At 43.4% G+C, this 18,725-nt stretch overlaps 1 protein-coding gene across 1 annotated transcript in view; it reads right to left on the bottom strand.

Annotated features, from left to right (window-relative positions):
- PDGFRL (platelet derived growth factor receptor like) overlaps positions 1-18,725 on the bottom strand; it is a 37,706-nt gene that overhangs the window by 9,938 nt on the left and 9,043 nt on the right. Inside the window, exon 3 of the mRNA XM_045535533.1 lies at positions 884-1,035. Coding sequence (XP_045391489.1) covers positions 884-1,035 — 152 coding nt within the window. The remainder of the gene's footprint in view (positions 1-883; positions 1,036-18,725) is intronic.

Here is an 18,725-nt window from a genome sequence, read left to right as displayed (position 1 = left end):
TCCCCAGACTTCAGCATAGAGAACCCTGCAGGGGAAAGAGGCTGAACAGCTATTCTGCAAGGCCCTTTTCTCAAAGTGCAAGCTCCACCATGCCAACATACCTCATGCTGCAGGGGGAAAGAGTTCTCCACTGTGACCTGACAGTTTCAGGCACCCCACCTAGGCTCAGGGACAGGGACTGGAGCCCTGAAGGACCACCACCTTTGGGAATCCTGCCCCCCAAACCTCAGCTTATAGTACCCCCAAGAACAAATGGGAGGAGATCTTTAGCAAAGAATCATATAATTATGGAGTTTTCGGGAAGGAGATCATCACAGGTTCTGAGAGCATGGTGAAGAAAAGCCAACAGCAGTGCTGATCAAAAGAACTTCGTGTGATAAAGGAAACATTCTCTACCTGTGCTTTCCATTACAATAGCCACCAGCCAGGTGTCTCGACTGAGCATTTGAAATATGGCACGTGTGCTGAGAAACCATTTTGAATTTTATTTCACTTTAATTAGTTTTCATTTACATTTAAGTAGTCCCATGTGTCCAGTGGCTACCATATTGGACAGTACAGGTACAGACCCTGGAATCAGATGGTTCTATGTTCAAATCCTGCTACCACTGCTTACTTGCCGTGGGACCTTAAGGATTTAATCTCTAAACCTCTACTTCCCTATCTCAAAAAGAAATGGAAATAATACTAGTATTCACCCTGAAGGCTCACTGCAAGACTTGCATGACGTAATAAATAATTGACGTAAAGCAGGCAGCCCGGGGCCTGGCAAACAGCGTGTGTTCTTATTGTCATCTTTTGCTAATCAACACGTAGCGGGAATTCAAGTTCTGGGCCAAGTCCAAAAGTCGGAAGAGCCTCACTAATACACCGAATGTTTTACCTGTAAAAAAGATGTAGGTGGAGCCCGTTTTGGCCTCGTCCCTCCTGCAGACGTAGCCATTGCAGAGCAGGCCCCAGCAGCTGAACTCGCCCGTGTCGCCCGACGTGGAATTGACCAGGGTCAACTGGCCGTAGCGCTCATGCTGTTTGACGCTATAAACAAAAGAGACATGAACTCAAAGCAGCTCAGCCCCAGTCTAGGGACCCTCCAGCCATCACGCTGGGCTCCACTGTTCTCAGATACAGCCACCCAGGGCCCTCCCCCTCCAATGACACAAAGTCATAAAAGAGTGTGGGGGGCAGGCAGAGAGAAATACCTTTCCTAAAAGGAAATAATAAATGACAATTAAGTTTTCCAAGGAGAGGAAATTCTCTCCGACCTCAGAGCCGGGGCTTCCAGAGCCAGGGCTTCCTTAAGTAGACTCATAGGTGCATTAGCAATGCAGCCTCAGAAGCTCAGCTGGGAAGCCTTGGGCTGGCGTTTTGCTTTCATCTGTTTCTAATGAGTTCCTTTAAAAGCAGTCGGCATGAGTGAAAGCACACAGCATTATCCAATATCCAAAATCCCTTTCATCAGTAAGGATAAGCCTCTGAATATGAGCTTGGAATCTGAGAGATGCTACATCATATTAAAAATGAAACCTTTTCCTTTAGGGGAAAAAAATGCATTGGCTATTAAGGTACTTGACCTCTAAGTATGCAGCTGACATCTAATAAAGTATTTAGAGCCGTTGGGCATTCAAATGTTTCCTCTGACCTCACTCTATTATTTCTACTTTTCTCTTTTTTATCTCTTGTATTTTTTTTTTATCTTGTTTCATGGCAAATATATTTGCAAACCTCTTCGATTTCTTTTTGAAATGAAGAGAGGCATAAATATTTATTATTAAACATTAGCATTAGCCAGTTGTAATGGTAATTAATTATATTACATACTGACAAATCCAGATGTATCAGGCTTGCAATGGAAGCTCCCCTGTGACTTATGAGTCAGCATAGAGGAGCCAAAAGAAGTGGTTTTAATCTGGGGATCCATCTTGAATATCCAAATGTTTTACTCCTCTGAAATCCACATGGTTTCATGATATAATGGAGATTCTCTGGTTTTATCTCAAAGCAACATCAATACGGTGATCATTCTAACTTTAGCATACAACAAAATATCTGCTTGGTTGGTCCTAAACACAGCCCTGCTCTGTTCTCTGCTGAACAGCTTCTTTTGCCCACCAGTTCTGCCAAGTGGTACTTCTAAACTCCCACTCCATCAACTGGCTCCTTTAAACTCAACAGAAATCTCTCCTCCTTCAGGAAGCTTCTAATTAAGATCAACTCTCGGGAATATCCCCATGTTTTCCTAATGATGTAATCCACTCTCTTGTGCTCCAGCCCTCGGACACCCCTGCTTCCTGTTATTACACTATCTGGTAAAACCTCCCAGGGAAGGGACCGAGTCATATTTGTTTTATATTCTCTAAGCAACAAATCTGTGCAGAGTACACAGAAAGGATTCCCTAAACACGAGTGAACTGAATTGAACCCACAGTGTTGGAAATGAAAAGAACCCAGAAAAGCAAGCAGCCAGCCTGCTATTTCGTAGAGGAGGAAACTGAGTCTCCAACAGAAGTGTCTTCCCTGAGACCCACAGCTGGTGAACGGCTGAGCAAGTCTCTTCCTTAAGTCAATTAAGTATGTGCTGAACACCTACTCATTAGATAACAAAATGCACACACAGCACTTTATGCAATGCCTGGTTCATTGTCTTATCCTAATTATATCTTAATTACATATAATTAGAGATTAGTAGTAATCGTGAATACTACTACAGCAATGAGAAATAATACACAACTAGTATTGTGAAGAGTTAGCACAGCAAATAAAAAGCAGTAGACCTTAAAAATATTACAATCTGGTCAAGCAGTTAAAACTAATATACATGAAAAAAATCAGAATAACTGAAATGGTCTTCACGAGAAGAACAGTAAGAATTCTGAAAAAGGACTCATCTCTGTGGGTTGAAGATATTGAAGGCAGCTGTGAGGAGGGGTTGAGACAAGCTGAACTTGGAAGAGGAGCTGGGGAGGGACAAGGGCAGTGAGCACATCTGCTCAGGAAACAACCAGCCACGCAAGGGCTGCCAGGGACGTGGCCTGCATCAAGGGCACTCAACAAGGGTTTGGGGATTTCATCCACTAATTACAGAATGAGAGCACAGAGGGGGTTGGACATCACGGCATATTGTTGAGAACAGCAAGAGGGGTGCATGTCTCACTCACCAATCAGCAGGGACCATCCCCAGTTTGAGAGGTGGGAAGTGGGGGACACCCCATAGCTGGGGCTTGGGCACACAGAACCAGAGTGGGAAAGGCAGGAAGGGAAGGAGAGCCTGGGAGGTTGTCATTGCCAAGGGCACCAAGTGCTTGGGCTGGGCTGGGTGTTAGCTGGAGAACAAGGGCAAATCCAAGGGCAGGGAGGGATGGTGACAGACTGGGGGTACAGGGTGGAAGAGTGTGCTACAGCACTCTCAATTTGTATTTCTGTGTGTTGGAGAGAACGGGGCTGTAACTGATTGAAATGGAATCACTGGGAAGAGAAAAGAGATTTGAGTAGGCAAACATAATAGATTCTCCCGGGAGACTCTGAATGTGTGATGAAATGTGTGGGTCATTTAAGTGTGAATGTCCTGTGGGCAGTTGGACATACAGGACTGGGACAAAGGTGACAAAACAGCACTAGATTTGTATCTGGGGGAGTCATCTACATAGGGGTAGGAGGAAAAGCCAAAAGAATGGATGAACTCAATGAAAAAGTAGAAAAAAAAAGAAGGTTGAGCACAAAATGTCATGTCAAAGAAAGAGACAGGAGGTCACAGGAGAAAGGTTCAAGAATGGATGCTGGACAGTCTCAGATGCCTCTAAGATTCATGACAACACACACACACACGTTCATCTGACAGATTGAAAGTCTCGGGCAACCACCAAAAGATCAATTTCAGTTTTAAGGATTCAGGAGGATTTCAGTGGATAAAAAATGGAAAAGATAAGAAAAAATGGAGGTGCAAGTCCCCCCCTGGGGACCATAATATCTGCTGGCCACATTCCCGTAAAGCTCAAAACGAGGGTATGAGATCTGAAGGTAAGCAATCAACTCATTGAGCACCTTCATTTTAGTGATAGAAAGTATAAGATGTCATTCCTACCAGGAAGGTAACGGAGCACGTAAAAATCTAACCCTTGGGAGTAACTCCACCAACACCATGAAATCTGCACGCTGTATCTTTAGCAGGTTTGGGGGTGGAAGGAAGGAAATGCACTGGAAAACATTTCTGCATTTTTCCACCCCCTCTTCTATGCAAACAATATAAAACAGGAAACAAATTACTTAGTAGGATTACAGTTTAAATGCCTGGATTTCAAATGTCCATCTCTACTGATGGTCTCGCATTAGTCCCGGCAGCAGGCTCCCCAAGGGGTCGGAAATGACCTAAGAGCCCTGCGACCCCGTCTGTGCCATGAAACAGAGACAAGAGTTCACTGACCCCTTCAGAGCCACAGCCTCAGTGGAGATGCTTCATCAAAGACTCTCCCCTTTTCTTGTAACCACTGGACATCCCCAGGGGTGGAAGAGGTAGAGGATGTGAAGTTTGAGTGGAGCTAAAAATAAAGGTGTTACGATCAAGTGCCAGAGAACACAGTATCATAAGAGAAGCAGAATTTGCATTAATTGGAGGCAGCTCTGAACTTCCCGGCACATCAGCTCACCTCAGCTCTTTTTCTTCTGAACTAGCACTTCTAGCCCTGCCCCACAGAGCGGTCAGTGATGGACAAGTCTAGGTTTCAAGGAGCATTTGCTCAAAATTTAAGACTGTGTGTGTGAGTCTTCTGGTGAACTGCCACGGCCTTCATAAACAGTCTTGCTCCCATTGATGGAGGCCTGAGGCTTCCTGCCTTCAGCCCAACCTACTCTCTCCTGGAGGCCATGTAAGTCATGGGATGGCACAGAGGAAGGAGCTGACAGCTCCCAAGTTAGGGACCGTTGTGCATCTCACCTGGGCTGGTGACCAGGTAAGAGTGGTGGGGTCCTGTGTTCCTGTCTTCCCCCCAGACTCTACATGGCTAGGGCAGAGGGAGAGCCCTAGGTTACGAGGTAATTATTCATTAGTCCCATGAATACTTAATGAGTGCAAATTAAGTAGGAGGTGCTGGAGAGGAGAGGAGGGATACAATGATGTCTAGAGAGTTCCCTGCTCTCAAGTTCTCCTGTGCAAAATGCCATGAGAATTCCAAGGAGGGTAACCAGGAAAAGCTTCTAGGGCCAAGAGGGTCTTGGTAGAAGGGGAGGATTTCAATATGCACAAGTAGGGGATGTGAATTCCAAGGGAAGGAAATCTCCTGAGCGGAGAAAATAGGCATCAAAGAGATGCTTGACTGGAACCCAGTTGGCTGAAGATTGGTGAGAGGCATAAGATCATGGACTTCGGAGTCTTACTGAGCAGAGTCAAATCTCAGTTTCACCATGAACTTCGGACGCCTTAGCTACAGCTCATGCCTTCCACAGTCTGGCTACAATTACACTCCAGAGTTATAGTGACAATAGATGCTTACGGAGTACTGGGCATGGCATCCGGCACAGAGTAAGTGCTCAATACATTTTAGATAATGTTATTATGGTCCCTCTTAGATCTTACAACCACATTTGGATAGAGGCACTGTCTTTCCCCTCTTACTCACAAGGACATGGGAATTTAGAGAAGTCACTGTCCAAGGTGCCCCAGCTGGTAATCGGCAAAGCATCTAATCCAGTGTCCTCCAGACACAGGTTCAGAAGGTTTGTAAATGAAGAGGGCATAGGTTTTCATCCTAACTGAAACGAGATGAACTGAAGCAATTTTGACTGAGACATGGTGCCTCTAACTTGAACAGGGTCATGTGCACACATAACAAACGAAAACATGGACGATCTGATTCAAGTAGCTCCCAATTAGGAATTCCGTAACAGAAACGCACCATTTTCTGTTAACACTAATCCATCCAGTAACTAATTGAAGAAAAACCAGAGCAGGAAAACGATCAGTTATTACTGTGATAATACCCACAGGACACACCACTTGTCTCCATCCCATAAGATGGTGATGATGAAATTAACAACAACTGAAACTTCAGTAGTGCTTACTATGCACTAAGCACTGCTGTAAGCCCTTTCCTCATTTTGGCTTATTGGCAGCTGTGTGAGATAGGTGATATTATTATTGCCATGTCACAGGTGAACAAACAGGCTGGAGAGGTTGGGTGACTTTCCCAAGGTTACACGGGAAGTGTTGGAGCCACAGAAGAACAATGTCAAGTTCAGTTTAAATAACTTTCTCAGGGCCACTCAACTATGGAAACCCAGATTTTCTGCCTTGGACACTCTGCTGTTGCCTCCATTGGCATAAAACTGAAACATAAGGGGTAAGGTGAAAAGATACAGTCGAATATCCTCCTTTCTCAACATTCATTTCATTCTACTGCATGCAAGGAACTGTGCCAAGAGCCAAGGGAGATGAAGGCTCACGGGCATTTGCTTGTCCACGTTTCGAGTGCTCGAACAGGGCCTGTGTTTACTCCAAGTCTCCATTTAAGAATGTGTCAGAAAAGAATTGCTCCGCGACATGCTGGGAACAGAGCCACATGACAGCGTCCAGGTTCTGGGCAATAGACAGCTGGGTAAAACATATCGAAGCTGTCGCTGTTTATGTGTTGTTCTTTTTTTTAAAGAAAGATAAAAGAAATATGCATGAGAAACTCGTAGAAAACCAAACATGCAAGCGAAGGAAGCTCAGAATGAATACAGTTCCAGTATCAGAAACTAGGCTGGAATATCTCCATCTACTGTCTGTCATCTTCATGTTTCAGTACTGTCCAAAGCACCACTTAAAATCCTTGCAATCGAACTACGATGTTTCCATACCATTCCACAGTATGGGTTATATCAGTGCACGTGACATGTGAGCAGGTCTCTCTACTATAGTGACTGACGCCAGATTCCTCTGTATTGTTAAAGCAACACTAGGTACTTTTCTGCTTTTCCATAGGAAATCACACACGACACCCTCCAGCCTCCCTCTGGTTTCTCTGGGTCCTTTCCCTGGCATCGACTGGACCCTGACCACCATGGTGGAATGTCCCACTCTTCCCTTGTCATTCCCCGTCTGCCAGCCTGCTGAGGTCTGCATTCTTTCTGCCTCTCTGTCCTGTACCTCTGGCTTGTTTACAAAGGAAAAGCTCTTCTTCCTTCTTTAGAGATTTGACCAGATTCTGAGAAAATGATAAGTGGCTATCCTTTGATGCCACAAACCAAAACAGGCGCGACGCACCAGAGATCCACTCAACAGAAAATCCTATCTGGCCACCTGGAATAACAGCCTTAAACTGTGCATGGCCTGGGCCCCAACAATTCCACCCACAAGAACAGAGCATTGCTACCCAGGCGTGAGCTGCAGCAACGACTGATGATATAAAATGGGGCATAAGCTAAGAGACCAAGAGATCAAAGAAATTTAGTTACACCTATGATGGCATTACAGCCATAACACAGAAAAATAGTCACATTAGGAAAAAAGTTAATCATAACAGTTTGTACATTTGGATATAATTTTTTACATGTAAAAAAAAACCTAGATTCTACACTACAATATTAACAGCATCTTGCACAAGTGTTTTGGATTTTGGATTTTTTCAGATTTTAGGATATTTGCATTATGACACTTGCCAGTTGAGCATCCCTAATTTGAAAATTGGAAATCTGAAATGCTCCGATGAGTTTTTTTTCCCCCTTTGGCAAGAATTGTCATCTATCAATATTTCTGGAATGTCCACTCTTTAAGACAGTCCTCTGACCTCTACTCAACTCTACTGCTCTTTGTTTTCCTGCAATTTCCAGATATTAAATAGCATGTTGTTTTGGTTCTACTTCACTGTTCACATAAAGACTAAATCATCAGAGAGCCCAAGCTTTTAGAAATATGGCTACTCAGAAAAAAGAAAGAAGGAAAGAGAAAGAAAAAGATACCATAAGAACACCATTTTTCATGACCACATAAACCACAGCAGAACAGTAATGGCTGTTAAACACCACCCTAATCCTACGAGTGCAGAGATTATTGAAAATTGCAAAATGGCAGCTTTGATGTAAAGATTGACCTCATTGACTCCTTCATTCCTAATGACATAATCACTGGTGAACAGTGAACGCCATTGAGAGGGTCAGAACTCCATGAGTCATTGGCCTTTATATCCGAAGGAGCATTTCTTTTGAGTGGCATGTCGGCCCTCAAAAAGTTTTGGATACTGGAGCAATTGGGGATTAGGGGTGCTCAGCCTGTATTATACTTCTAGCAAGTCCAATCTTACCATAGAGAACCAGCTCATCAGCACTTCTCTATGGTAACATGAAAAAGATCCCCCGGCTGGGCTTAGCTGAACACTCACGGCCACATATTCAGGAAGAATAGGCCCCAGAAGAGGAGGGACAGAAGACAATGCAGCAAGACAATGGAGCAAGCCTCTGCCACCCTTGCTAGGAAAACAAGCTGCCGGTTACTAACAGGCAGCCGTGTGGGCACAGTGAGAGTATTGTGCCGCGTCAGAATAGTGACAGCAGCGGCCCGTTCACACCTGGCACGATGCACACGCTGCAGAGAGAGATCCACCAGCTCTCCCTGCTGCCAACATTTTCAAGGTAACTGGCTCACGCCAATGCCACTTCGACAGAAAATTGAACAATCGCCAGAAACCTACAGAAATAGCTTTCTTGGTGTAGAGACTCCAGGGGTCTTGGGAACCAGGCTCCGTTCTAATTTACTTTGCTAAAAGCTGTGCAAACTTGGGAAAGCCTCTTACCCTCTGTGGATGTAACCTAATCATCCGGAAAATGTATGGTGCAGACCAGCGATCCCCCAAGTTGGCCGCATATTGCAGTCCCTCGGGGAGGCTTGATGCTCCTCTCCTGGGCCCTTCCTTCCTGTGTCTCCATCTTATCTGCAAGGCGTGGTCTCCGACAGGGAGGTCCTCGCTCACCCAGTGGGTCAATCTGCCTCTCCAGCCCCGGCTGGCAGCCGCCATCTTTTCCCCACCGAGACACTTGACCACAGCTGTCTTCTGTTGTGTATGGTTTTTAGCTCACTAGTTCTTAGCTGCTTGTGGTTGGGACCACGTCTGTTTTTTTTCTCATATGCCTTTCTGACTTAGTGGACTGTCTTTATACATAAGTTAGGCAAATAAGAACTCCCCTTGACATGCACTCTGCTCAGCTGAACACCCATCACTCTCCAGCTGTGGTCACCCCTCCCATCCTATCTGCCTCTTCCCCTAGATGCCCACCAGCCAACATGACACATAGTGCCATTCCATGAGTCACTTAGGTAAATAAATGCACAAAGGCACATTCTTGCCTATCAGTTTTGCTTGGTACACAGGGTCCCAACTTCCCCCTTCCTTGTCCCGGCTACGAAGTCAAGTTCGTAAAGAAGGGCAGTGTTGTTACAGAGAAGGATGAGCTTACGCTTTCTGATCTCTGCTCCAAGGCAAGTGAGACACCTGATCTCCCGTGGGTTCTAGAAATGGGGTGTGGGTGACAGCAGGGCTTTGGGCAGTAGGATGTGCTCTGAAAGCCAGAGTCCAGGGCCAAAGTCAAGATCAAGCCCCAAAGGCAATCCAACCAAAGGGTCTGAGCAGTAAGGCGCATGGGCAAGGCAAGGAGACAGGACTCTGAGGCCCCAGGACAGAGAGGATGAGTGGAATGCAGGATGGGAAGTGACAGGAAGGTTCTGGGCAGACTCCCCAGGGCAGTGACTTAGCACCTGCCCACCTGCAGCCGGCTGTGTGGGTGGGATGGAGCCGAGTTCAGACACTGGAGGCAAACCCCTCACATCTTGTTTTGCTGTTTTATGACGTGCCATTTTACATAGTTATATCCCAGTAGATGTAGAACTTCTCATTTTACAGCTTATCCTTTATTCGTCTTTTCTTGCTCCCCTCTGACATACTCTTCAAAACTTTTATTCACATTTTACATATTGAAATACTTGGTAAAAAATGATCATGCTACCAGTACACCAATTTTCATTTTTGAGCATTAAATCCCAGTCCTCACCCACGTGTACACATATTCATTAAAGAGTTCACTCATATTTGACATGCAATCAACTATACTGTAAACAATGGTCCATTTTGCAAGTCACCAAAGTTATCGTCTAAAATAATTTTGTGATATTCCTATAGTGTCTTCCATTTGATGCATTAGCTTAATTTTATTATAATCTTCTCATTCTACTTTAATGCTGTGAAACACATCTGGGATAAGCAAACTTAGACTTACCAGAATGTTCCTGAAATGAAATGTTTCGTTTAATGAAACATTCTTTTTAAATACGAGTTAGCAGAAAATTTTCCCCAAAACCACAGAACATGCTTCAACCCATTTCCCCCACCTTAACGACTAGATTGGCAGAATAGCTGGACCATTATCATAAATATCAGTGAGTGCTCCAGGGTTATGGACAGAGTTTGTTGGAGACCGAGACTCAAGTCTAAAACATTTTCTTACAACAAATTTCCTGAAAAACTGTTTTCTTGTGGTTTACCTCTTCTGGGTACAGTGTGGTGAACCAAAATAGCTCATCTGCAATTGTGACAGCTCAGTAAGTGTGCCAAGCATTCTCCATGCGTGACCTCATTCTATCCTGACAACACAATGAGACTAGTTCTATTATTACCCTCCCCCGACCCATGTCCTGAACTGAGCAGAGCTGTGTTTTCCTGCAACCTGAACACCCGGAGAAGTCTTGTATCCTGCCGCCCCCACCCAGCCATCTATTAGAGGGCCTAGTGCTGATGCCTTTTGGTCTGGGAAGAGAAAGTTCCACCTTCAGTTGGATCAGTTATTTATTTGTCATTTCTGGGGTAGAAAGGCATTTGAAGGGAAGTAGCAGAGCTTGGCTGCAGCGTTTGCTTTCAATTTGCCACTGCAAATGGGACCCAAACTATATCCCCAAGGTAAGGATGAAGGCAAAGGTAGAACCTCATCATCGTCATTTGTTCTGCTCAGAAGATAAAGTAAAACCTGCTTTGAATTAAAAAGAGAGTTTGAATTAAAAAGACACCTGCACGACAATGTGAAGGCAATTTAAGTATACTGAGCTGGATGCTTAAAAATGGTGAAAATGGTCAATTTCATGTTTTGTATACTGTCCTAAAATACATTTGAAAAAAAGATACCTTCCTCAGCACAACACTGGAGTGTTGTCCACATTATTTGCCAAAGTCTGTGCAGATTCGTTGTCAACTGTGGGATTCTTCTGTTCATGAACACTTTTTAACATTTTTCTTTTTTTTTAAATTTTTTTTTTTTTTAAGATTAGTCAAGTGCAGTAGTGAGGAGGGGGCAAAGTTTAAAATGGCTCCCAGCCCAAGCTGCTTCCAGATGCCGAGAACAGACGAGACTGGCCTGGAGCCCGCTGTCTGCTTCCCCGGCCCACCGTCCCCCTTTCTGTGGCTTGTGGGTGGAGCGAGCTGTCGCCAACTGTGGCCAAGTGAAAACCCAGATGCCTCCCTTCTCTCCAAAAGCTATTTATTGTTTTCAGAGGAACCAGCCATCAAAGGGATCTCCTATGCCCCGCCCACTCCACCCAACTTCCAGTTCTGCACTGAAAAATGCTAACATCCGGCCAGACACCATGGACACATCCTGAGAGACAATGCCCGGACCCTTATTTCTTAGGGAGCAGGATCGGGGTTTATTCCCACATCAGCCCAGCTTGTTTTAGCTGCTGTGATGTTGTTGCCGACAGCCTGGCTGGAATCTCCAACATCTCCTTGTTTCTTACCAGCACTGATTTATTTAAGCCACGGTCCAGGCCGCCTATACCAAGTTTCTTCTCATTTTCTTCCCTGCGCCAAGAGTCCCCCTGCTGTAAACTCTGGAACTGTGTTAGGAAGAGACTGAAGACACGCAGTTTCCAGAGAAGATGGAAATGATCATGTAGATCCCCACAGCAGGGGTGGATCAGATGATCCAGAATATTCTTATACTATTTTTAAAATATTATCAACAAAATGAAAGCAAAAAGTAAAAAAATATTCTGGTAAAAAGCATTATACCCAAGAAGATGTCTATAGACCCCAGGGTGAGGAAAATGGGTGCAGGACACAAGGAGGACAGGTGAGAACACCTGAGAGAGGAAGAGACACGTATTTCTTCCAAAGGCAATGAGGAGTGCTAACCCTCATGCAGTGGTCTATATTGTTCTGCATTTTCTGTGTATATATATTTATAAAAGCTTTAAGCCAATGACTCATAATTGCCCTAGATTTCACTCTAAATCCCTCCATGTGGTCAACAAGGCCCTCCATGGTCTGCCTCCTGCTCACCTCTCAACATCATCTCTCCTCTTAGCCTCCTCCCCCCCACCCCCGCGCTGCAACCATCCCATCTTCCCACCTACCTTCAAAATGCTCCAGGTCCTGTACTCTTTTTCTCACCTCTGGCAGTTCCTTCATGCTGTCCTCTCCTTCTGGAATTTTTCTACATTCTGCTCCTACATCCTTCTTTACCTGGTGAACTCTCAACCTTCAGACATTAGCTTGAATTTTCTCCCACCTGATGCTTATTTCTGTTAGCAAAGAGCCCACACAGCTGTATTAAAATGGCTTATTTAATAGTCTGTCTTCCCATAAGATTACAAGTTCTATGGCTAGAGAGGTTGTGTCTAATATGCTCACCATTTTATATCCAGCACCTACCTAGAGGGGGATCTTGAACATGCTTTAAAAAAAAAAAAATTGTTGGCAGATGGAGTGGAGGAGTCAAGAAACAAAAGCATTCGATAAAAGAATTCAGTAAAAGCAGTAAGAAGGAAGATTATAGCAATAAACACCTACACTGAAAAAGTAGAAAAACTTCAAATAACCTGTTCATGCATCCCAAAGAACTAGAAAAGCAAGAGCAGATCAAACCCAAAATTGGTAGGGAAAAAATAAAGATCAGAGCAGAAAGAAATGAAATTGAAAGCAAAAAACCACAAAAGATCAATGAAACAAAGGTTGATCTTTTGAAAAGATATATAAAACCTATAGCCAGACTAAGAAAAAAAGAAAGAAGATAAAAATAAATAAAATCAGTGGTGAAAAGGAAATATTACAACTGAGACCACAGAAATTTGAAGGATCAGAGACTATTGTGAGCAACTATATGCCAAGAAATTGGAAAACTTGGAATGGAGGAATTCCTAGACACAACCTAGATTCAACTAGGAAGAAATCCAAAACCTGAATAGAGCAGTAACAAGTAATGAGATAAAAGCAGTAATATGAAGTCTCCTATCAAAGAGAAGCCTAGAACCCTATGGCTTCACTGCTGAATCCTACCAAACATTCAAAGAAGAACTAATATCAATCCTACTTAAACTATCTCAAAAAATTGAGGAGGAGGGGATACTCCTGAACTCATATACTCATTCTATGAGGTCAGTATTACCCCGATACCAAAACCAGACAAAGACACAACAAAAAAAAAAAAAAAGAAAAAGAAAAAATACAGGCCAATTTCACTAATAAACATAGATGCAAAAATCCTCACCAAAATACTATTAATAGCAAACCAAATTCAACAACATGATCAACTGGGATTCATCCCAGGGATGCAAGGATGGTTCAAAACACACAAATCAATAAGTGGGTTACATCACATCAACAGAATGGAAGACAAAAAAACCTATCATTTCAATTGATGCCAAAGAAGCATTTGATAAAATTCAACATCTCTTCATGATAAAAACTCTCAAAAAACTGGGTGTAGAGGGAACATACATCAACACAATAAAAACCATATATGACAGACCCACAGCTAGTATTATACTGAATAAGGAAAAACTGAAAGCCTTTCCTTTAAGATCTGGAACAAGACAAAGATGCCCACTTTCACCACTATTATTCAACATAGTACTAGAAGGGACTAATAACCAAAATATGTAAGGAACTCAAACAACTCAATAGGAAAAAAGTCAAGTAATCCAATTTAAAAACTGAAATGTTCCTAACACAAAGAAATGATAAATGCCTGAGGTGATGGATACCCCAGTTATCCTGATTTGAACATTACACATTGTATGCCTGGATCAAAACACCACACGGACCACATAAATATACACAACTATTATATATATAACATAATTAAAAAATTTTTAAACATAAGAAGAAATGGAAAAAATAAATAGTAACAACTATTGTCAGCAAAAATATCTTTGTTGTTTTTGAGCTCAAAGAAAGGGGATACCTGTATGATCAAGGATAGATGGCGTCTGGAATTAAAATCTGAATCAATTTCAGCACCTGAAAATATAGACTCTTCAGCATGTTGTTGTTAGCCTCCGAGGGACCAACTACACTGTCCAAGATAGCCATCACTCTTCAAAAACTCAGCAGGGCTCAGGGCTATAAATGAATTTATCTCTGTGTGGGTACATAAATTTACAAATGCCCACCCCACCCCTTCTTTCTTTCTTTGTTGGTAAATTGAATTCTATATTGTTTAAACTGTAATTTCAAACTGTGACTGCTGAGTAACCTAAAAGGGTGAAAGGCCCATAGGCTCAAGTGGGCACATATTTTACCCAATCTTTATTTAAAATGTTTCTTTCGCTGGTAGCTGTAACACAGCTAAAACCTGCCACCTAGTGGACCTTCTAATGACATGGCTTTGCTGATGCGAAGGAGACAAGCATCACAGGAGACCTGGAAGAACTCCCAGAGCCACCTCCTGGTGGCCCCAGCCTCTGGGGTGGGGAAAGGCTACCTCTGGGCTCTACTGACAGAGCTCTCCCTTCTAAATAGCCCAATGAAATGTTTCAATATTCCAGTGTCCAAAAAGTTAGCCTAAATCAATGTGGAATTCCAACCACTTTCAATTCAAAGCTAGCCCAGCAAGAAATCCATGCACCACTCAGATGAGCATATCCTTTTTATTTCTGTTTTACATCTTAACTTTAGAAATCAGATTTATTAGTCTAGTCTAGGCTAGTCTAGAGCTAAAAAAAAAAAAGAAAAAAAAGTAGACAACAAATCTATCTTCCCTGAAGCTACCCTCATCAGACCAAGAGTGTACTTTGATCCAAATGTATCCTGCTAGACACACTACAGAGTTCTAGAATCAAGCAGCGGCTCTGCCTTGGGGACCAGAAGGCCCAAGTTCTAGGACTCACACTGCCACTCACGGACCAGCCATCTCTCCCTCTATGACTCTTGGTTTCCCGATGTGTTAAAAAAAAAAAGGGACTTAAGCAAAATAACCACTAAGGTCTCTTTTAGGTCTAAAGTGTGTTGAGCTTATTCCCAGAGCCACAGGTCACATGGCCTCAGGGCCCTGAATTGAGACCCACTCTAGGCTCAGTGTCCCCAGCACCATTTGTTCATTCAAATACTTATATCAGGCACTGAGCTGGGTATAATGGAGACACCGGGGAAATAAACAGACACCATCTTTGGTAAGACACTAGGGCCACTGCTGTTGGGGGTAGGAAGAAGTGGGAAAATTCAAGAAATAATTAGATAGTAGTGTTGAAGGAGCTCAGAAAATTTCAGCCCAAAATATGACTCTTGGCAGAGAGAGTATTTTGAATTGAAGGCCCTCAGAGATCAACAAGCCTTTCCCTCTCTGTGTTAAACCAGACAGACCCATCAAAAGAATAATTGACTTCCCTTCCCCTCCCTGTTACCTCAATATATCGCAGGAAAGAGCAAGAATGCAACCAGACCTGGCCCAAATCATTTTAAATATAATACCTGTCTCTCAGGTTACTTTAATTTGCAAAGAGATTCATTTACAAGTCAACCTGTTTCCTCCATCCATTCACCCTCCCCAGCAACTATTTATTGCCCCTAAACAGAATTGCCTATATTCCTCATCTCCCTCTCCCCTCTAAAAGGAGGGTATAAAATTTCTGGACCTCACTGGGATACTGAGTAATTGCTCTGTGATTCTCCCTCTGCACACAGTAAATAAATCTCTTTCTCTTATTAATCTGCCTTAATGGTGAGGTGATCTTTCAGCGAATTTTCAGGGGGAGATGGGAAGTTTTCCCTCACCCCCACAGTATCATTGCTGGGATGTGGAAGTGAAAAAGGGAAGCATCCAAGGTGACTTCTGGCCTCTAATCAAGGACAACTGGATGGAGTTAGTGCCATTCGCTGAACTGAAGGACACAGGAGGATGCCCAGGTGTGCAGAAGATGAGCTCAGCTTTAGATGGTTAAGTTAAGAAAGATTCGTGAAAGATGCAAGTGAATGTGGTCAGCAGGCAGTTGGGAGTGCTCAGTAGGAACAGTTAACCATAGCATCAAATAAATCCAGGCCATTTGGCAGCATCTAGTGAGAAGAGAAGAGGGAACAGAATCAACATTTAATGTCTGGGAGAGCAGAGGATTCAGAGCTGCTGAGACAGAAAGAAAACCAAGAGAGAAAAACCAGAGAAACATGGCACTATGGATGCCAAGAGGAGAATGCTTCAGTCTGCTGAATGGACCCGGCGGAGCAAGTTGCATAGGGATGGAACAGTGAACTCTAGATTTAGCGCCCTGTTGACCTGGGTGATAAAATGCATGTGGAGTAGTGGGGCCAGGTGCACTAGATAGATGAAGAGTGAATAGAGGCCGGGTGCGGTGGTTCATGCCTATAATCCTAGCACTCTGGGAGGCCGAGGCAGGAGGATCGCTCGAGGTCAAGAGTTTGAGACCAGCCTGAGCGAGACCCCGTCTCTATTAAAAATAGAAATAAATTATCTGGACAACTAAAAATATATATAGAAAAAATTAGCTGGGCATGGTGGCGCATGCCTGTAGTCCCAGCTACTCGGGAGGCTGAGGCAGGAGGATTGCTTAAGCCCAGGAGTTTGAGGTTGCTGTGAGCTAGGCTGACGCCACGGCACTTGCTCTAGCCTGGGCAACAAAGTGAGACTCTGTCTAAAAAAAAAAAAAAAAAGAGTGACTAGGAGGAAAAAGTGAACACAATGAGTATCACTTCTAGGCAGCTGGCTGTGAAGGTCAGGAGAGAGAGGAAGGTGGTTGGAGGGTGCATGGGAGTCAAGGCAGAAATGCTCAATTTGGTGGAGACTTATGAAAAGGATCCAGTCAAGGAGGAGAGGCTGAAGACCCAGAACATACGGGGCTGGGAATGCTGCTATGCATGAGATGCAGGATAGAGCTTTGTCCTTAGTCAGGAACCGAAACCCTTCCTCTGCTGTCACTGGCAAAGCAGGGAAGGAGGAGACGGGGCAAGAGGAAGCTGAGGCAACTGGAGCTCCAACTTCTCAAAAAATTAGGTGATAACTCCATTAGCTGAAATAGAGGGAGAGAGATGGAGACGCGCCAAGGTTTAAGAGGAGAGGAAAAAGTGAGCTCTCTAGAGAAATGTATCCAGCTTTCCCAGGCAGAATCAAGGTGCTCACAGTCAAATGGACACCCAGCGGCCAGCTGCATGGCTTCCTCCTGCAGCACTCAGCATCCACACGTGGGCAAGAGAAAGTAGGTGGAAGGTTTATTTGGGGCTGGAAGTTTTCAAGCGAGAATGAAGGAAGAGCAGAGAGCAAAGGCACTTAGGACAAGTTCAAGAGTTTAGTAGAAATGCCAGACCCCAGAAGCTGAAATGAATGGAGAGAGAAGTGAAGACAGAATTGGGCAGTGTGGATAGAGATGGAGGAACAAGAGGAAGTCGACTGACTCATGGCTCCATGAGGACAAGCAACAGGGCAGACAGATTCAGGTGGCACAAGACCACAGACATGAAATACATTAATATCTTTGCCTAGCAGATCCTCCACTCCCTGCCACACATGCAGTGCACACTGGGGAAAAACAAATGCATAGGCATTTTTCTCTACTTGGGTCCAGTTTTACTTCCTCCACAATCTCATTAGACCTCTATCTTCTTTGTGAATCGCTCTCCCTGTCGGGCTGCTTTTATAGATTAGTGACAAGGAACATCTCACAATTTAGTGGAAAAAGATGAAGTAGTCAGAAGATTAAATTTGAAGCAACGTGGTAACATGTGAACTTAGTTCCAGAAAGCCACTGATGTTAGTTAAAACTACAAGGCTTTGTTGGAAGAACACCTGGGGAGCTTCCAACGCCAGGGCTATCATAGCATTGGAAAGAATTCATTCCACGGGAAAAGAAAATGTAGGATGAATACTTCTCCGTCCAAACACACCGCGTTCTGGGAAGGATGTCAAGACTCCATTACTTGAATCTCTGGTGTCAAATAAATTGTGATTTTTTGTTGTTGCTGTTTAATATAGAGCTATGACTACCTGTTTTTCATATTTTTACATGTTTCCTGAGGTTTGGGGGGCCCACATCTGTCTTTACTTACTTATAATGCCCTTATAATACTTTGAATGAACAAGTCAAGATTGGTTTTTTCAGGTCCTGCACATTTGATTCAAGGTTCACTTCACTTTGGGTCCTTAACATGTTTTCAAACATATTTTAATATATAATTTAGCTCTAACGTTGAAAATACTCTTAGAAAAATACTAAATCTTCAAGTACCAAATCCTCTAAGTTTAAGATACTTTTTGTAAGTCAAAGGCTAACTGTTCAGAATAATTTAAATTATATCAATTCTGGTTGTTTTTTTTTTTTCAAAATGTGTGAATCTGCCTTTGTTGAATAAGGTCATTTAAAATTTATATGGTAAATCACACATCTGGGTGTATAGCCAAGAGAATTGAAAGCAGAATCTCAACGAGACATGTGCACAACCATGTTCATTGCGGTATTGTTCACAATTGCCGGAAGTTGGTAGCAAGCTAAATGT

Source organism: Lemur catta, chromosome 22 (genome assembly GCF_020740605.2).
Source record: "Lemur catta isolate mLemCat1 chromosome 22, mLemCat1.pri, whole genome shotgun sequence".
Taxonomy (NCBI): domain Eukaryota; kingdom Metazoa; phylum Chordata; class Mammalia; order Primates; family Lemuridae; genus Lemur; species Lemur catta.
This window is presented reverse-complemented; position numbering and strand designations above follow the sequence as displayed.